At 54.5% G+C, this 20,661-nt stretch overlaps 1 protein-coding gene across 4 annotated transcripts in view; it reads left to right on the forward strand.

Annotated features, from left to right (window-relative positions):
* Positions 1-20,661, forward strand: part of MBP (myelin basic protein) — a 106,012-nt gene that overhangs the window by 82,108 nt on the left and 3,243 nt on the right. For 2 of the 4 annotated variants that reach the window (XM_086372545.1, XM_086372547.1), the window contains 4 exons: positions 12,704-12,811; positions 13,755-13,790; positions 14,165-14,197; positions 17,883-18,002. In XM_086372545.1, the coding sequence (XP_086228671.1) occupies positions 12,704-12,811; positions 13,755-13,790; positions 14,165-14,197; positions 17,883-18,002 (297 nt within the window). The remainder of the gene's footprint in view (positions 1-12,703; positions 12,812-13,754; positions 13,791-14,164; positions 14,198-17,882; positions 18,003-20,661) is intronic. The other 2 variants (XM_086372546.1, XM_086372548.1) reach the window with 1 other exon arrangement.

Here is a 20,661-nt window from a genome sequence, read left to right on the forward strand (position 1 = left end):
CACTAAATGGTTTTCAGATACAAGAAAGGGCCGTGAAAGAAGCTTGGAGGAGACAGAGCTGCCCGCTGGAGCCACGCTGGGAACCGTGGTGCCAGGCCCAACAGCTCAGCACCGAAACCTCCCCCATCCTCCTCCCGAGGCTCAGAAACTCAGCTGGTGAGCGATGTCAGGCTGACATCCTACACCCAGACCTTCCGGAACATTCCATCTTCTGTCTGTCTCTCTGCACAAACTCTGCAGGAAGGGTGAGAAAGCCCCACTGGCTGTTTGTCAAGAAACAAGCAGGCTCAGCGCCTTGGAGGCCCTTCCAGAATGGGGCTCCCACGAGGAGCCCTTCGATTCCAGGAGACGCATCACTACTTAGTTCCACCCCAGCCTGACTCGAGGGCTGACCTGAAGGTGGCAGGGAGCCCCCGTCCACGCAGGAGATGACGTTGGAGGACCCAGGATGAATCGGAAAAGCAGAGGCTCCAAGGGAGGAACAAGGAGCAGATGCACATACAGCGGGGAAGACGGCTCCGTGGGGGATACGGGGCCTCCTCCTCCCGGCTCCCCATCGGGTCTCCCGGGCCCGCACAGCCGGGCCTCCGAAAGCTGCATCATCCAGAGGTCATGTGGACTAAGGAGGCGGAAAGGTGCCCGGAGCGGGCAGCAGGGAGCCGTGCCTGGCCGGGCCCCGTCCCACCTGCACCTGGAGATGCAGGCAGAGCCAGGGACGCCCTGCTCCCATGCCTGGCAGCTGCTCTTACCGCCTTCCTTAAGCCCCTGCCTGCCCCTCGCAGCCCCTGGGGACCCGGTCCTCATGAGCCCGCAGAGGCCACTGTGGGGCCACCCGCCTGAGGGGTAGAGGAGCACCCAGAGGTCTGTCCAGAGCCGCCCTCCCCGCTCTGAACCTGCACCAACCGTCCCAGGGGCTGGGGCTCGCCGCGTTGGGCTCCTGGCGCCTGGAGAAGCACGGAGTGTGCGTGCGTGGAAGCACATGCTGAGGGTCTGCTCTCTCCCTCCACCTGCGGTGTCTGCGCTGAGCCTCCTTCCCCAACCACTGGCAGCAGCGTCAGAAACAACCGTCTGTCCTGCCAACGCCCCGGGACCCCGGGCTGATGGAGGGAAACGGGAGCACCACCCTGTGCCGGTAAACCGGGCATCATGGGTGCAGCAGACACCCCCACCCCGCCCCTGGGGCCCCACAGCCCAGCTCTGGCTGCAGCCCCTGCGCTCCTGCCCTCAGGCCTCAGCATCTCAACCGGAGAGTCAGAGTCGGGGACAGCGAGCGTCTCTGTGGGGACGGACCCATGGCCATTTCCTCCTGTCTCAGGGCCCTTTCGCAACCAGTGAACAGCACAGCCCCCTCCAGCCCCAAGGCAGATGCTCGGGAGCTACTCCACATGCCTGAGGCATATACAACCTTATTCTGCTCCGGGGACAGACCTCCGTCTGTCAGCCCCCAGCCCCAGGCATTGGGCTCACACGGAAAGCCTTCCAGACACTTCCCTCGTACTCTGTCTCCAGGTTTTCTGAATTGATTTCTTCCTCATTTCCAAGGAAATGGCTCGGACCAGAGTTGGGTAGTCTTGACAGGCCCTGACGGTCTGGCTGTGGGGACCCAGAGCAGATCAGGCTCCCTGGGGGCCACGCTGATGTGGGGCAGGCCGTCTGGGTCTCCGGGGACTGGCCTCTCAAGGGGTCGGGCCGGGGTCGTGCCTGGGGTCTAGTCTGCCCTCCCCACCCAGAGGGGCTACCTCACAGCACAGCCGCCCAGGGGCCCGTGGCCTTCAGTTGCAGGAAAGCCCATTGCAACTTGGCTTTTCCTCCCAAATATAAGCCTTCCAGACTCTGCATCCCTCACACCGCCCGCTGCCACTCTGCGTAAGGAGACAACTGAGTTCTAAGCCAAGGAAAGGTGCCCTGGGAGACTGGTTTGTGCAGCTACCAAGGCGTTAGCTGGATGTTTACGCTGGGAAGTCATGTGCATACTATAGACACACTGAGGTCTTCCAAAATGGGAGCAAAGAAAAGTCGGAGCAGTTAATGCCAACTTCCAGCCCTGCCTCCTGCAGACAGGAGACAAGGAAGCTTGCATGCCCACGTTCAGAAGCGCTTTCAGCACCAGCCCGCCGCCCTGTTTGAGAAGCAGCGCTGAGCCCCTCCTCTGGAGACCGTGAGCCCGGGCGTCTGGCCATGAGCTCCCCAGCGCTGCCCGAGACGGGAATGAGGTCTGGCTCCCAGGACAGTGAGGGTGGCCCGGGTATGGCAGAGGGACCCTCCTGGAGGCTCCTGGGCAGGAGGGCCCCGGGCAGCTGCACATCAGGCGGTATGAGACGGTGGAGCTACGGGTAGAAATCACAACCGTGGGCAACGTCCTCGTGGACCTGACAGCAGCTCCCAGCTCTGGCCGGGACCCCCTACACGGCCTCCTCCTCCCCCTGCTGGTCCACTCCCCGGGGTGAGAGCTGAGGCCAGCCTTGAAGGCCTCCACCTGAGGCTAAGCCCCTACCAGAGCCAGGCAGCCACTGCGTGTTCACAGAACCAGCGGACATATAGGCTGTGACGTGTGACACCAACTTCCCTCCAGGGTGACCTCACACCCACAGCCTGGAGATTTGGTTCCCTCCTTGCCCGGAGGCCTCTAATCCAGTCCTTGCATGGCCATCGATGGAGGCAAAGAATTGATCCAGAAGAGGCCGGGGGCTTTGATTCGCTCGTTTCAGGCGAAACATCGCAGAGGGAAACAGGCTGATGTGCCCTCCCCCACCCCACCCCCCACTGCCTTCAGCTTCACAACTTGCTGAGAGTAGAAACTCCAGCTTGGAAGCCAGGCCCTCCTATCTCAGCCCAAGCGACAGTCCCTCTGGGCAGAATATGAGACAGCTCCCCACAAACACAGACCACCCGCTGGCCTTCCCACTTGCTAACGGCCAGGAAAAAACATGTCATGGGCCACCTAAAATCTCCACCTAAACGAAAGCTCTGCCTGTGCTCCTCCTGTAACTGAGAAAAGCCCACTGCTGACACAGCAAGGCTTTCTCTAAAGAAAGAGAGTCCACTGCTTTAATTAAACTCCGTCGAGTTGATGATTCAGGAGCAAACATATTCTTAAACTTGCTGAGGGTGAAAACTCAAGGGAGGACTGCAAGGATCATTCAGACTAACAAGAATTCTCTCCCCAGATTGCACAATCGAAATGCAGCGACCTTGCCAGAAAGTATCTAACGCTCTCCCCTGAGGCGAACCGGGGGGGCTGGTTGACCAGAAGTGGAGCAATTGCTTCCTCTGAAAAACTTACATAAACAAGATCGGCCTCATTGTCCAGTGGTTTCTGGGAATGGCCAGAGCATCGCAGGGTCAGGGTGTTGGAGCAAAAACACGCCGTGGTCATTGGGGCCAGCTCTGAAAGGGGGCGCACTGCAGCTCCGACAGTTTCCAGCAGATGTGTTATCTCTTCTGCAGGCCTGTGATCTTCAGTTCACATGCTCTAGGAGATAATATTTTACCAGCAGCTAGCTCAGAGCCAGATGCCACAGGAGCACATAACTGCCATGACCCTGCCTTCCAAGGACGGGCCGAGAGACGGGACGGCCATGGGTTAGAGTCTTTCAGCACAAGATGTTCACAACACTGCTTTTTCGGAAAGTCCTTGAGGAGGACTTCCTTAAGTCCTCGACTCCCTGTGGTCACCAAAACGAGATTTCTGGGGGAGTTCCGTAAACCGTCCAAAGAAGCGTAAGGCAAGAGGAAAAGGGCAGGAAAAGAAGAGCCATTCCATCGTGACTACATTTCCTGGTTCTCAAATATAAAGACGACAATGTGGAGGAAGCACTTTTGGCTTTCTTAACACTTTCCCAAGACGCAAGTCTCTCACTGCTCCCAAGTCTCACTCTGTTGTTCTGCCTTATCGTCGGCAGTTCAGGAAGACACCCACGCTGTTGGAGCCCGTGGCTCCGAGCAGGTGAAAGAGGTGACCCGCTGGATCTGGGCTTCCTAGGGTGCCACAAAGCCAAAGGCTTTTACTGTGGAAAAATCAAAATGCAAATTGCAGCTTGAAAACAGCAAAAGGCAAATGCCTTCACTCTCCGGACCACTGGTGGAACCATCTATGAAGGTGTGTATTCTTACCGCCGCTCTGTGAGTGCAAGCGGAATTCTACCGCGTTCAACCTGTAAACTGAAACACCAAGGTGTGTGTGTGTGTGTTGCACGGCTGCTTCGTTGGGTGCTTTTCACCCCTTCACACAACCCCTTCAAGTAGCCACGTCCACACTTGTAAAACAAGGTGAAAACAACCATGCGTCCACCCCATAAAACACGGAGGAACCGCTTTCCTTGCTCCTCTTTTATATCAGCCTGGGGACACAGAGGGCTGCATGCACAGCTAGAACTCACAGGATTGACTTGACTAAGAAAGTGCCAGAAAGAAAAGGGTCCTGCTTTTAGCCTCTGGACGACCATCTGGACGCGGCCGAGGCTGATCCACAGAGAGGTCACGTTGGGCTGCGTCCTTCTGACACAGCGCTTCCACCTTCCCTGAGCGAGGCGGGCTGCAGGACGCGGGCCTCGGTCACCTCAAGGTCCCCATCACAGGGTTAGCTGCTTGCTGACGGGCCAGACCCGGGGTAGCTCTGAGGCACCCATCACAACAGACCGGCAGGTGGTGGGTGAGGCACCCTGGCATGAGGGCACCCACACTCGTGACCTCCATGAAAATGCTCGATTTCAAGTTTTAAAAAGGGCAACCGTTTCCAAACAGCAGCTCCACAAAGAGCTCACGTCCCTCCCCACAACGCGGAAAAGATGGAGCAGGTGTCAGCGACGCTCGTCACCCACGCACGTTGTGACTGAAGGACCGAGTTCCCCACCGCCAGCGCACAGTGACACAGAGTGCAAGAGCAGGAGCCCGAGTGCCTCTCGCTACCTCCTGTGACCTGAGGGAAGCCGGGGCTCTGTGAGGGCCAGAAACGTGCTCCCCGTAACACACCGCAGGGCAGAGCCTTGCGCTCCGAAGTACCAGGTAGAGCGCGGGTCCTCTAGAGGCCCGTCTCTCCTGTGTGACATCTCCAAGCCGTGAGTCTGCATCTGGGCAGTCCTCAGATGCCTGTCTGCCTGGCGTTTACCACTACTCTCCAGGCCCCTCCTCGGCACCCACCCAGTGAGTGTCATCCATCTGGAGAAAAGGCCAGCAAACTGAAGCCTGGGCAGAGAGAGGGGAGGGAGCCAGGCTCTAGGGTCCAACTGTCCTCAGGATTGACTGGTGTGACTGCATCTAGGGTGCAGAGCTCAAGCAGGGTGGATGCAGAGGGGAGACATGTCCCAGACCCAGGATTCACTCAAATTTCCGCCACTGGCATTCTAATGGTGGATCCAGGTTGTTGTTCTTGCTGTTCAGTCACTCAGTCGTGTCCAATTCTTTGTGACCCCATGGACTGCAGCACGCCAGGCTTCCCTGTCCTTCACCGTCTCCTGGAATTTGTTCAAACTCATATACACTGAGTTGATGATGCCATCCAACCATCTCATTCTCTGTCGTCCCCTTCTCCTCCTGCCCTCAATCTTTCCCAGCATCAGGGTCTTTTCCAGTGAGTCAGCTCTTTGCATCAGGTGGCCAAAATACTGGAGCTTCAGCTTTAGCATCAGTCCTTCCAATGAGTATTCAGGGTTGATTTCTTTTAGAATTGACTGGTTTGGTCTCCTTGACGTCCAAGGGACTCTCAAGAGTCTTCTTCAGCACCACAATTTGAAAGAATCAATTCCTCAGGGAAGATTTTAAATTCTTCTTGCAGACAAGAACTAAATCAAGCTCTAGGACTCTATTTTCCCCTGAGCACAAACCCCAGACACAGTGGGTGTTCATTTTTCCAAGCTGCAGCATTTTCTTCTGAGGGAACAATTCCATCCCTTCGTCTCTAATCAAATCCAAATGCAAATGATGACGCAGACAAATGCCTCGACCCTATTTTCATAAAATAGCCGTCAGAGTCGAGGGAATGAATCTTTACCCAATCGGATGACCATTGATCTTCACTGCGTCGGGCGAAAACTAATCTCCTGTTATTACTTCCAAGTTTGAGCAAATTGGAAAATAGTTAAAAATCCTTCATGGTGTCTGGAGATGGGACTGGCACGCCAAGTGCACGAGCTCCCCCTGCTGGTGAAGCACACGTTATCACAAGTGGGGGGGAAATTAATCATAATTTTTCAAACAGGCTCAGGGAAAAAGCAATTTATGTCAAACATTAATGACCGGTTGTCCTTTACCCCATGGCTTTCCTTCCACAGTATTTAGATTTTTAGCATAACGTTATTTTATTTGCCACCAGGAAGTTGTTGTTTTAATTGTTACGTCAAGAAAGAGTGACACGTCAGGGGCCTGTAACCCTCCGCGTGCTTGATCACGTGCCAAGGCCCTGCACGACTCACATCTTGCCCTGTACAGAAGGCCAGGTCTGCCCGTGGTTCACCAGCATGTGAACAAAGCACAGCCCCAAGGGGCAGGGTTTCTTCTACAAACTTCTCTACTTTATTTGAAATCCCTGTGTAATAAGTGCTGTTTTTCTGAACTGAAGCTTTCGTTTTTAAAGAACTGGACTAATTTTCTAACTTCGCTTCCCAAATATTCAGCTCTATGTACTTTGGAGAGAATGTGTGGACATCCTAACCTCACGTATAGAGCAGTGTGGTGTGGGGTGGGAGTCCCCACCTCCGGCCCTTTTTCCTTTTCTGATCTCTCAGGGTCGGGGGTGACTGCCGCTTGCCCCTCCCCACCTCCTCCGCCCTGGCCCGGCTCTTATTTTACAGCAGGACCGCCCTTCAAGTTCCTTCTTTGCCTTTCCATCGCCTGCAAACTGATCAGGATCAGTTCAGTTCAGTCACTCAGTCGTGTCCGACTCTTTTCAAGCCCATGGACTGCAGCAGGCCAGGCCTCCCTGTCTATCATCGACTTCCAGAGTTTACTCAAACCCATGTCCATTGAGTCAGTGATGCCATGCAACCATCTCACCCTCTGTCGTCCCCTTCTCCTCCCACCTTCGATCTTTCCCAGCATCGGGGTCTTTTCCAAGGAGTTAGCTCTTCGCATCAGGAAGCAGGATAGATGCAGACAAAGTGATGCCAGTCCTGGCAAATAATTCAAAGTGTGAGCGGCTCTGGCTTTTCTGTGCTTTCTGAGCAGAGAGGAGGAGCGTTCACCCCTCGGGGAGTGACTAACCAGTCCTGAGTCAGGAGCCAAGTCCGGGGCTCTCCTGAGGGGGAAACGTGTGCGTCACAAGCTTGGAGGCAGAGGCTGGGGTCCCCAGGGTGGGGGCAGAGATGGGGTCAGGGGACCGCCTGAGGATGTGGGGGCGTCAGCAGCCAGGCCGCACCCCCACATCCCTGAGCGGCTGTGAGGCTGCGGGGCCCCCTGGGCACCCTGACGGCCCTGCCATCTACCCTCCTCCCCGGCTTCCCCTCTCCTCCTCCCCGGCCTCCCATCCCCCTGCAGGACAGAACAGACCCCCTTGTTTACAGCGAGGCATGAGGAAAGCAGTATCTGCTCCCCGCAAATTGTGAAATGTAACAAGCCAAACCACGCTGCCTTTAAAGCACGCCTCCAGGACCGCCAGGGGCTCCTGCCCTGCCTGGGTGACAAGGGCTGGCACTGCTCTGACCGCGCACTGACCGCCGCCGATGGCACAGACCACCGGTGGCCTGGCCGGAACCTCCCCGCCCGGCGCCCCCGGGCTGGATGTGAGCCCCTTTCCCCAGTACCGTTGGGCCCTCAGTGCAGCCGCGGGGTCTCGGCTGTCCAGCTCACGCAGAGTCAGGGGTGCACTTCAGGACGCGGGGGAAGCAGGCTGGGCTGCACCCTCAGAGCCGCCGGCACTGCAGGGCCTGAGCCCAGCCAGGGTGGGAATAACCGTGTGTCCGTCAGGGGGGCGATGAGTGAACAGAACGCGGTTTACATGGGCCCCAGGGATGGCATTTGAGCAGGAAGGAAGTTCGGATGCAAGCTGTGCATGGCAGAAAGGAGCCAGTCCCCAAAAAACAAGCACTGCGTGATCCCACTGGTCAGGGGTCCCTGACGTGGCCAATCACAGGGGGCATAGGGTGGGGCTTTCCAGGAGGCCAGGACCAGTGATGGGACCCAGTATCTGCTGGGTACAGTGTTGGTTTGGGAAGATGGGAAAGGTCTGGAGCTGGATGCTCTGATGGACACACAACATCATAAATGTACTTAATGACACCAAAATGTGCTATTAAAAATGGCAAAATGGTAGGTTTCATGTTAGGTCAGTTCAGTTCAGTTGCTCAGTCGTGTCCAACTCTTTGCGACCCCATGAACCGCAGCATGTCAGGCCTCCCTGTCCATCACCAACTCCTGGAGTCCACCCAAACCCATGTCCATTGAGTTGGTGATGCCATCCAACCATCTCATCCTCTGTCGTCCCCTTCTCCTCCTGCCCTCAATCTTTCCCAGCATCAGGGTCTTTTCAAATGAGTCAGCTCTTCACATCAGGTGGCCAAAGTACTGGAGTTTCAGCTTCAACATATCAGTCCTTCCAATGAACACCCAGGACTGATCTCCTCTAGGATGGACTGGTTGGATCCCCTTGCAGTCCAAGGGACTCTCAAGAGTCTTCTCCAACACCACAGTTCAAAAGCATCAATTCTTCGGTGCTCAGCTTTCTTTATAGTCCAGCTCTCACATCCATACATGACTACTGGAAAAACCATAGCCTTGACTAAATGGACCTTTGTTGGCAAAGTAATGTCTCTGCTTTTTAATATGCTATCTAGGTTGGTCATAACTTTCCTTCCAAGGAGCAAGCGTCTTTTAATTTCATGGCTGCAATCACCATCTGCAGTGATTTTGGAGCCCAGAAAAATAAAGTCTCTCACTGTTTCCATTGTTTCCCCATCTATTTTCCATGAAGTGGCGGGACCACACACAGTGAGACTGGCTTGTGTATGGTGTGCAGGTCTGTGAATTCTCACACGCACATGGCTGCCACCACCATAGGGACGCATCGACCCCAAACCTCCCTTCCAGTTCACACCACACCCTCCCTCCCCACCCCAACCTCTGCCAAGCCCTGCTCCCGTCCCTCTCCCCGTAGTGCAGTCTTTTGACGACTATCATGTGTGTGTGAGATCACACAGTATGAAGCCTTTTGGAGCGTCTTCTTTCACCGAGCCCAGTGCCTTGGAGATGCCTCTGAGTTGTCAAGTGTATGAAAGTCTGCTCCTTCCTACTGCTGTGCAGTGCGGCGTCACATGGACACACTATAGTCTGTTTATCACTTCACTCAGTGAGGGACATTTGCCTCATTTACAGAGCTAGTGATTATGAATTGAGCTGCTATAAACATTCATGGCCGAGTTTTGTGTGATTGTAAGTTGTAAGATTTAAATTACTTGCAGCAAAAGAGCGGAGATGAATACATTAATTATAAAAATCACTTCCAAAAACATGTAATTTTTCTTTTATCATTCAAAGCAGGAAGTGGGATTGCTGAGTCATATGGTAAGTGCATGGTTAACTTTATTAGAGACTCAAACTGTGTTACAGAGTGAGGATACCATTTTGCATTCCCACCAGCAATGCGTGTGAGGTCCAGTTGCTTCACATCCTAGCCAACACCTAGTATTGTCAGTATTCTTTACTGCAGCCATTCTAATAGGGGAAAGTGGTGTCTCTGGGTGGCTTTGACTTACGTCTCACTAATGGCTAATGATGCTGGGCATCTCTTCATGTGCTTGCTTGCCTTCTGCTCATCGTTTGCAATGACGTGTTTAGTCACCTATTTTGTCCAATTTTTAAACTTGGTTGATTGTTTTTTTTACCATTGATTGTTTAGAGGTCTTTACATACTGTGGTTTCACGTCCCACATCATATATGTGATTGCAAATGTTTTCTCAGTATGTAGCTTCTTTCCATTCTCTTAAAAGTGACCTTTGCAAAAGTTGTAAATATTGATTGGGTCCAATTTATCAGTTTTGTTTCTTTTATGGATCACGCTTTCAGTGTCAGGTCAGTAAACTTACTGACTACCCTCATGGCACGGAGGTCTTCTTCTCCTAGGTACTCATTATAAAAATCACCAAAATACACGCTCTGTTTCTTTCAGCATTAGAAGCTGATGTGTGTGGTTTAGGCGTGAAACATTGTTATTGTCCACACAACACTTCATTAACTACATCACAGCATGAATAAGTTTAATAATATCAGATCTGCATGATACTCCTGAACATTTATTTAAAACCTTTTCATAAAGTTTAAGAAACTTTCTTAGTTTAGTCACAGAATGGGCCAATCGAAGTACACAATGTTTCTGGGACAAAAATTCCAACACATCCTGCAGAAAAATGGTGTATAAACACCAAAGTAAGCATGCATTCATTAGCTCAGTCATGTCCAACTCTCTGCAACAGCATGGACTAAAGCCCACCAGGTTCCTCTGTCCATGGAATTCTCCAGGCAAGAATACTGGAGTGGACTGCCATTTCTTACCCCAAAATAAGCATTAGTTGTGCAAAAATCTGAGCTGTTTTCATCATTTTGGGCCATTAAGGTGCTATTTCGGAGAAGGCAATGGCACCCCACTCCAGTACTCTTGCCTGGAAAATCCCATGGACTGAGGAGCCTGGTAGGCTGCAGTCCATGGGGTCGCTAAGAGTCGGACACGACGGAGCGACTTCACTTTCACTTTTCATTTTCATGCATTGGAGAAGAAAATGGCAACCCACTCCAGTGTTCTTGCCTGGAGAATCCCAGGGACGGGTGAGCATGGTGGGCTGACGTCTATGGGGTCGCACAGAGTCAGACACGACTGAAGTGACTTAGCAGTAGCAGCAAGGTGCTATTTAACAAATAACTTCACTTGCCAGATACACTGGATATTTAGACACAAAGATATTTTTGTGTCTAAACACAAAAGATACTTTTCTTGACGTGAGTAACTTGAGGAAGATCCCCTGGAGGAGGGCACAGCAATCTACCCCAGTATTCTTGCCTGGAGAATCTCATGAACAGAGGGCCCTGGCGGGCTACAGTCCACGGGGTCACAGAGAGTCGGACACGACTGAAGTGACTCAGAACATATGCACAAGTAACTTAAACAGTTTCCTAACTCATCTGTTTTCTTTTTTACTTCTTGGTTTCACATTTTCCTTCACTGGAGAAGAATGTGTAGGGTTGGCCTGCAGTGACGGAATCTGATTGGCCCTGGGTGACAGACAACACAACCCAGGGAGAAGCAGATTATTTGGCAGCACCCACAGAGAGGATGAGTTAGAGTCAGGAGGGCGAAGTGTTTCAGCACTTCCTGAAATGCTCCAGCTCGCCCCTGTGGCCAGCGTCTTCAACTCAAATGTCCACTGCATCGGCCTCCACCCACGCCATCATGCCCATGTGCTTGAGTGCTGAGTTGCTCAGTCATGTCCAGCTCTCTGCAACCCCATGGACTGTAGCCTGTCAGGCTCCTCCTCTGTCCATGGGATTCTCCAGGCAAGGATACTGGAGTGGGTTGCCATTTCCTTCTCCAGGGGAACTTCCCGACCCAGGGATCAAACCTGAGTCCCTTACATCTTCTGCACTGGCAGGCAGGTTCTTCACCACGAGCACCACCTGGAGTAACACAAATCGCTGGGCTTCCTGCGCGGGGAACCTGAATACCATGAAGTTCCAGCCCCATGCGGGGAGGGAGGCTCAGCACTGACCCCCAGGCCTGGCTCCATCCTCCGAGGGAGGCTGTGACTGAGCTGCACAGGAAACAGGTCACTTGCTGAGCCTGCCCGAGAGAAACTGAGAACTGCAACCGGCAGAACGCATGGCCGGGGCATCGGGGAGGTGGGGTCTGGGCACAGTGGGGAGAGGCAGGGGGAGCAGGGAGCTTGGGCCCCTGCAGGACCCGCAGAAGGAGGGACTTAGAACCTGAGGGGCCAGCAGGGCGCAGAGTCACAGAAGGAGGACTGGAGGGCCTGTGGACACCTCGTTCAAAAGACAGAGAGGGACTGGACAGCTCAAAGCCAAGACAAGTTCTCAGAAAGTGGAGAAAACTTGGATGTGCTGTGTGGTGTAAGCTCTCAGCTGCTCCTCCTGCTCCCCGGGCTGCAGAGAAGGGTACAGTTTGTGAGCAGACGCAGGGGCTGGCCGGGGGGTGGAGGGAGGAGTGGACAGGAGGCACAGAGCATCCTCTCTTTGCAAATGAATCTGGGCGGGAAAGTGCAGGGCCCCGGCAGGGCTGCCCCAGTCTCGGCTTTGCTGTCAATGTGGGGCAGAGACAAATGCAGGGACTATTTTAAAGAAAAGCCTATAAGGGTTGTGAACAGACCCAAAGGGGGAAATAGGGCAGAGAGAGAGCCCAGGATGACTCAGGGCTTCCGACCTGGTGGATGGGGTGGGAGGACATCTGCAGAGAGTCATAGACACTGATGGTGACGCGTGTGGGAACACGCCCCTATAACTAGTGCCAGTGACGCCAATGACAATCCAGACAGGAGCACGAGTCCCAGCAGCAACACTGAGCCCAGTAAACGCACTGAACTCCCGAGAAGCACACTCTAGACTTGCTGACAACAGCATCTTGTGAGCAAGAAGGGTCCTTCTGAACCACGCCCCGAGCTGGGGATGGAGGAGGCGTTCGCGAGGCTGCGGCTCACTGTCCCGGTGGCTTGCAGGAGGTCCCCGTGAAGATCTCCTCTGACCTTCCAGACGTCTCCCCCTGTCTCTCAGGATGGACACCACGCGGCCAGAACCACCCACTATGGCTCCCTGCCCCAGAAGGCGCAGCACGGCCGGCCCCAAGACGAAAACCCCGTAGTGCACTTCTTCAAGAACATCGTGAGTGTTGGCGTGGGGGTGGGGAGTGGAGGGGTGCAGGGCGAGGGTGGGGGAGCGGAGGGGTGAGGGGTGCCTGGCCATGCCCCCACCCAGGAGAGCCTAAGTGTGTCCCCAGGTGACACAGCTCTAATCCAGGGGGGAGAGATCTGAGTATATCCCCAGGTGACTCTAAGCTCTGATCCACAAGGGGGTCTGAGCACATCCCCAGGTGACAGCTCTAATCTATGGGGGGGGGGTCTGAGAATATCCCAATGGGACACAGCTATAACCCTCTGGAGGGTGGTAGATTGGCTCACCAGTTGTAACAAATGACCACACAGAAGGCAGGGGGTGGGCTGTGCAGAGGATGGTAGGTCATGACAATGCTCTGCAATTATTGTGCAATTTTTCTAGAAACCTAGAACTGGCTCTAAAAAAAAATAAAGTCTTAAAAACAAAGCAAAAGCACAGGCTCTAGTTATAGACCTCCTTTTTCAGGATGATGAGGGCTTTAGGGACCACACACCTGAGGGCTCTCCTTCTGAGGCTCCTCGTATTTGGGGCCCTTGACTGCCGACCCCAGAGAGGTCTCTGTGACACTCGCCCTCTCCATCAAGGGCTCGCCTCGCAGAGTGCAGAGCCCTGGGCGTGTTTCACATCCTCCCAAACACTTTCAGAGTGTTCTGGACGATCTGGGTGCCGCTGGGTGCTTTCAGATCCTCAAATCCTGTGTTTCTCCCTCACCTGGGACAGAACAGGGTCGCAGGGCAGAGATCGAGTAGGTGGTTTCTCATACCATTGGTGCCAGACCCTCCCAGCAAGCAGCTCCGTCTAGCTGGGAACTGGACACGAGCTGGGTGAATACAGGGGTGACAGGTGACCACAGGAGGCCCTCTCGAGGCGGTCAGGGCCGCTGTGAAGGAGGCACCACACCCCAGCTCACCATTCTGCTGTGTCTTTGCAGGTGACACCCCGCACACCTCCTCCATCGCAAGGAAAGGTAAGGGCTCTGAAGGCACTGAGCCGCCATCGCTTCACCCGCCTGGGACCCCTGAATGGGCCAGACAGCAGGCTGGACTCAGCGCTCCCTCATTTCCCCCCAAGATGTTTTGCCACGTGGAACCCACGTAGAACTAGAACGGGCTGAGAAACGCTTGTCCCAGGCAGATAGCACTCCCCTCCCCTCCCTGCCTGGATCGGAAGTCCTCCTTCGGGGCGGCTCCGGGCAGCTGTGGCCACGCGCAGGGATGCGCTGAGTCTGACAAAACCGATTTCCTGCCTCAGCTCAGTGCTGTTCTGTGTCTCCTGCTGTATGAAAGAGCGCCGTGCCCGCACTGATCCCTGTGTTACTTTCTCTTTCTCTTCCTCACGCAGGGGCGAGGACTGTCCCTCAGCAGATTTAGCTGGGTAGGTGCTGCGCGCCCCGCCCTCCCCTCCCCTCCCCTGTCCTCTCCGGCCGGGAGGCTCGCACGTCCATGTTCCTTCCATCCTCCCGGCTTGTGCCCCGCTGCTTCCCCCACAGCAGGCCCTTCCTCCTAGCTCCAGCGCTCCTGTTTCCTCGCCCCGGGGCCCACGCACGGAGGGGCTCCTAGGAGACTCTGCTGGACTCTCCCCAGGAAAGGAGGACCCCCGTCTTTGAGAAAGTTCCTGACTTCCTTCCAAAACAGCGGAGGAGGAAGTCCAGTCCCTGCAGTCGGCCTGCGCACCTGTCCAAAGAGTTAACCCCACCCCACCAGATGTTGACATTCTGTTGAGAAACGGTGATTCTGCTAACAACACAAAAGGATGCTGAGTTCAGTTACTCAGTTTATAACAACCTAAGTGATCCAAAAGATTTTGGTTTGGGTTTTGATTTAGTAATAACTGAAGCTTAGATACCAAGCCATCCAGAAAAACCTTTTTAGGAATTTCTGAGAACTAAGTGTCCATGAAAATCTTAAAGGGCTGACTTGTTCAGCTTCTAGCAAAATTTGGTGTCTACACCAACTTCTAATGCTGATCTGTATTTTAACTAAATTACCTTCTAGTAAAGGCTTCCCTGGTGGCTCAGTGGTAAAGAACCTGGCTGCCAGTGCAGGAGCCATAGGAGACTGAGGTTGGATCCCTGGGTCTGGAATATCCCCTGGGGGAGGGCGTGGCAACCCACTCCAGTATTCTTGCCTGGAGAACCCCATGGACAGAGGAGCCTGGTGGGCTACCATCCATGGGGTCTCAGAGAGTTGGACACGACTAAGCAACCAAACAGCAGTATTTACCAGTAAATATTAGATACAGTCTTGATCAAATTTCCAGAATAAATAGAGGCCCACTAACCTCTAGGCCAGGAACTGTGTCTGTCTTGGAAACAGAAACACATTCTCCAACGTCCTTGGAGACACAAGATCTCTCTAGCGCAGAGCCTGCATCTCACTGATGCACAGTCAGTAGGCAACATAAAATGAATGCATGAATTTAGAGAAAAAGAAAGAAGAAAGGGAAGAGGGAGGAAGAAAGAAGGAAGGAAAGAGAAAAGGGAAGAGCGGGGAGGAGGGCGGGGAAGGAAGGAGGAGGGACTGCTTCACATTGATGTTTGGCAGAAACCAACACAATACTGTAAAGCAATTATCCTTCAATAAAAAGTAAGTACATTTTTAAAAAAGAAGGAAGGAGGGAGGGAGGCATCCGCCCTCAGAGAAAAGGCAGAGGAAGCTTCTTGGAACCGCTCCGACACATGATTACTGCAGAGTGAACTGAGAGGTTGCTGGGACATTCATACAGATACACGTGAGCCTTTTTCTGATCTGATGAATTTGCAAAGAGTGCCGATGATGTAGAGAACTGACGCGGGCCAGCGGCCACAGCCAATTAATGACGGACTTCTTGTGCCAGCAGGAGAAAAAGGTGACACTGAAGAATGAAACCCACTTCTGACTCAGATATCCTACTTCATTAACTACTCGACCTGCCTCTTAACTTTCTAGGTGTGGTGGACCAGGGCAGAGCCGCTGACGACTGAGAGTGATGGGGGGGGGGGACCTTTTTTCTTCCCGTCGTTTAAGGCCCCTCCAACCCAGCAGCTAATAGAATGCCTTTGCATGCCTCTCCATGTCTCCGTTTTTGTTCCCACTAACCCGTTAATTTTCTCTTTTTTCCAAAGCAAAATTCTGCTCTGTGTTCCGTGAGCCGGTCTGTTGGTTTCCGAGATCCGCATGACTGTCTTCATTTGGAGATCCTGAAAATTTCACTAGTTTTCTAAACTACGTTGTATGTTTTTCTGGCAAATTCTAGGTTGTCCAAAGATAAAAGTGACCAAAAATTTGAAAGGAGAAAAATTCAGCAGATTATCAATCTGAAAACCAATCCTTGAATTTTATTCTCAGAAGCATTTTATTCTGGAGAAAATCAACAGAGTCAGAGCATGACAGGCTCGCGTGGGACAGCACGGCTTTCTCCCTTGCTGGTCTATCCTTCAGCGCAGCTCTCTTTAACTGTCCTTGGCCCCTGCGACCGTGACCAAGGGAGTGTGTCCGTGGAAACTGTGGGATGCGAGGGCAGCAGTAGGCGCCCCTCGTGCGTAGTCCCCGAGACTCAACGCACTTGACACCCCTTGAAACCAGATTTTCACGTGAAAGTGGATGCCTCGTTCTGAGTGGCCAGCATCTATTCCCAGCATCTGTTTCTGGCTGAAAGTGAAGGAACCCGCAGAAGTAGCGCTGGGGTGGGGTGGGGGGAGGGTGGGGGCCTAGACAGGTGTCCCTGGTCCAGCTTCAGTCCAAACATGAGGGAGCTGGCCTGCAAGATCCGTGAAGCTCCTGGAGCCCACCTCCAGCACCCCTGAACCAGAGGGATGGACTCCACGCTTCCCGAGCTCCCTCCAGCCCCACAACACCGTCCTGACACCGAAAAGGACCACAGGCTAAGGCCAAGGGCTCTAGAGCTCGATCAGAGACGGTTTTACTTCATTTGTAGAATTCTCAGGAGAGGCCCAGGCAGAAAGAGTCCTGCTTCTTGTTGGCAAAATGTGAAGCGAGATCCCAGAGCCTGTCCGTTGCATGAGATCCGTGCAAGGGACATGCACCCCAAGGCGCTAACTTTCATCATGTCTGAGCCCCAGAGTCCCCCTTCCTTCTCGTGCTCACAGTGCAAGGTCCCTTTGAAACCAGAGCTTATATGAACGCAAACTGGCCCCAGAGACACACGCCTTTACATTTCAGTAACTGTGTGTCATTGCTACCTGCGGGAAGCCAGCTTTCTCCATCCTCCCTGAAGTGAGACGGGTCCCCCCAGAGAAGCTGGAGGCAGAGGTGGGGGCTCCTCAGGCAGCCCCCTCAGCAAGCTTCAGAGTTCAGAGCAACAAGCTCCAGTCTCAGAGCAGGTTGTCCATCATCTCCATGTTACAGAAGAGGAAACTGAAGCTCAGAGAGCTTCCGACAGTTGCCCAAGGTCACACAGCCAGGGAGCGGGTTTGCTGAGACCCACCCCGGTTGCCGGTCCTGGGATGGTGCCCAGGTGCACAGCTGGGGGACACGGCTTCCCAGCCCACTTCCCCCCCTCCCTCTATGATCACCAACTCACAGCCCAGAGCCCCTGGAAGAATCCTGGTCCATCCACACTCAGGGCACCCACAGCGCAGCCAGGGGAGCTGGTTCTGGCCTGCAAGAGGCCTCTCCAAGCTGGAGAGTTAGAAATTGTGTCTTTGCCCTTTAAAAACAGATGAGCCCCCAATTCCCCAAGTGTGAAGTCTGCTGAGCCCTGGGGGAGCTGGCGTGAAGGGTCTGTGCCAACGGCCAGAACAGCCTGGGGCTGGGCGTTGTCTCCTGGGCTCCCGTCAGGGGCGCAGCCTCACCCACCCTTCTCCAGCACAGTCCAGGCACCCCTTCCCCCAAGGTGTGCAGACAAAGACTCTGGAGAGTGTGTGTGACTCTGGCTGATTCACCCTGGGACCCGCTCAGCCAGGAGAAGGGCAGATACTGCCACAGGGAAGGTCCCACCCTCCGCCGGAGGCGCTGGGCGCCCAGTGTGTGGCCGAGCAGCTCCTGAGGCCAGATGGATGTGGACCAGGGCAGGGCCGCGGGCCGTAGGCACAGACCTCGAGCCTCACCCTCTCTTGCAGGGGGCTGAGGGCCAGAAGCCAGGATTCGGCTATGGAGGCAGAGCGTCTGACTACAAATCGGCTCACAAGGGACTCAAGGGGCACGACGCCCAGGGCACGCTTTCCAAAATCTTCAAGCTGGTAACGTAACTTCTCCACATGGGAGGTGCTGGGAGGGGCCCGGGGACGAGTCTGGGTCGGTCTGGGGATGCCAGTCTCCAGACCCTCCACCCACTGCTTCTCAGGAGTTGCTCCTGCACGTCCCAGCCCTTCGAGGCGGGCGTTTCTGCAGAGCTCACTTGAGCAGGTGCTGCACCAGGTGCCAGGCCAGGGTTCCTCGGGGAGCTTGAGGACAAGAGGGGTCGTGCTGGACCCCGAGAGGTTCAGGGGCCTGGAGGGCACCAACCCGTCTGGAAGGTCAGGTGGCCTCCCAGCTGGGGCAGCAGCACCTTGGTCCCTGAGGGCGATGAGAGGGACCTGGGGACCTCAGGCATCTGTCTTGCTGATTCACACTGGAGCCACACGCCCAGGTCCCCCGGCCTCCCTGAGGCTTCGTCTCTCCTCTGTGAGACGGGGGGATGTGTGGGGAGCTGCTCTGACAGGAGGGGTACCATGCCACCTGCCCGGCTCCCTGCCCAGACCCCCTCGAAACAGCTGGCATCGCCAGTGACACGTCAGCCCTGCTCAGAAACCTGAGATCTCAGTAGGGGCTCTGATGGGGGACAAGGCATAGCCCCCCCAGGCCTGAGCCGGATGGAGGAGGGAAGGGAAGGTTCTGGACTCAGGAGGGGCAGACCCCAGGCAGTAACCCCTCACACCAGGCCCCTCAGACTCCTTCCTCCCAAAGCTGCAAGCAGGCAGAGCTGTCCTGGGGTGAGAGGGGTGGGTGCCCAGGTCCAGAGGCCAAGCTTACCTGTGAGGAGATGGAACACCCTGGAGACAGAGGCCCTAGAGCCAGGACGCCCAAGGGCTGGTCCAGGCTCTAGTCTCCTGAGACAGAGCAGACACGGCTGCCCCAGTGGGCAGGGCCCAGATGCCCGGACAGGCCTCGAGAAGGTGGAAAAGGGCAGCAGGCTTAGAGCTGGAGGGGCTCGGGAGCTGAGATGAGCCTGTGGAGCCACAGCAAGCCTCTTGAGCAGCTGGGACCATTTCCACAAAGATTCGAGGCTTGCGGGGGTGCCTTTCATCCCTGATAATGGAACAACATTTGCACGGCAGCCTGGCAGGAAGGAACAAACGTCACCAAATCTCGGTCCCACTGGTTTTCTCATTAGAGCATCAGCCCAGCCGCCACTTTCACTGACTCTTGACCCAAATGAGGCCATGACTTACCTGCTGCTGTCCAGCTACAACTGCAGTCCTGACTCTTACAAGGGTCCGGTCAACTCCCCTTCCAGCTGAAAGAAGTGTCATGAGGAAGACAGACACCAGTGAGGAAAGACAGAGGCCATGTGCTACAGCAGGAGCAGCGTGTAAAGACGTGGCGCTCACGGTGCCCCCAGGGCCACGGGACCGTCCTGCAGCCTCGGGCATCACGGTGCTGGCATCGCTGCCATGCTCTCACCCCATGTGGCAGCTTCTTCTGCCCGTGCCCCAGGCCAGCGGCCCCCCGGGGGAGACCTTCGTTTCCACGGACTCCTGTCCCAGGTGTCTGTGGTCTCTGATGAGACCAGGAGTGTCTCCCGAGGCTCACCTGCTGGCTTATGGCAGGTCACAGTGTGATTTCACCCGAGAAGGTCCTGCGGTCTGTGGCGAGGCTGTGTCACCAGGAGACCAACAGCCCCATGCGCCCCGTCCAAGGGCTCATTCCCCACCAGCAAAGAGTGATGGCTCCTCAACCCCAATCACCTCTGACCTGCAGAAGTGTGCTTCCTGCTGAGCTCGTTGAAACGTTGAGATTTTACAATTTACGGTGAAATGGTTTGGTCAGGAACACAGAGACTCGTGGGTTAGTCACCTCACTGTAATTCTGCATCAAGTCCCGTGTGTGTGTGGCACGTCCAGTGGTCGCGATACACAGACGGCCAGGACAGACACAGCGACCTAGGCTCTGAAAGGTGCTGGACTCTGAAGGGTGATGAGAAGCAGGACTCAGCTTTGAGGAGACTCAGTCTCTTCAGGAAGACATTTAAATACATGAAGTGAGTGGTGAGTGACCCATTGCTAAGCTGGCTGGTGTCAGATTCAATGTGGGTAGGACTCAGTCTTCAAAATGTTGATCCTGAGGCAAATCTGATAAGGAGATAAATACTATCTCAAATGTCCAAGAAACAGAGAGCCTTACAATATTCGTGTCTTGATTCTGAAATGAGACAGCGATGACACATATCCTGGCGGGGCTCTGGGTCTAAATCCAGAGCTGCAGTGTTTCTATCAGGTCACCTGCAGTGTCCAGACCATTTCTGAGTCCCCAAGACTTCCAGACCAGAGCGACCAAGGGCAAAACCCAGATGTCTGCAGGTGGGACGATGTCCGTCCTCATCAGAGTTTCTAACACCAGCTCCCCTCTGCTGGCTGACTTTGGGGAAAAGACTCAACCTCTCTGAGGAGCTTCGGCTCCTTCAACTAGCAAGCAGGGATGCTAGGAACACCCACCCCCCTAGGCTGGCTTGCTTGTTCACAAGATGAAACAGATGTCAGAGATTTAGATCACAGTAGATAATAAATTGTAGGCACAGTAATCAAAAAGAAAAGCCATAAATCTGCCGTCTTTCATTCAAAAGTTGCCCTCAGTGGTGTCTCATGTAAGCTGTTCAGCAAACAACGTAGGAGGGGGACTAAGCCGTCTCAGGGCAGAGGT

This window comes from Bos grunniens, chromosome 24 (assembly GCF_055505025.1).
Source record: "Bos grunniens cultivar Pamir isolate PY7600 chromosome 24, Bosgru_T2T1.0, whole genome shotgun sequence".
NCBI classification, from domain to species: domain Eukaryota; kingdom Metazoa; phylum Chordata; class Mammalia; order Artiodactyla; family Bovidae; genus Bos; species Bos grunniens.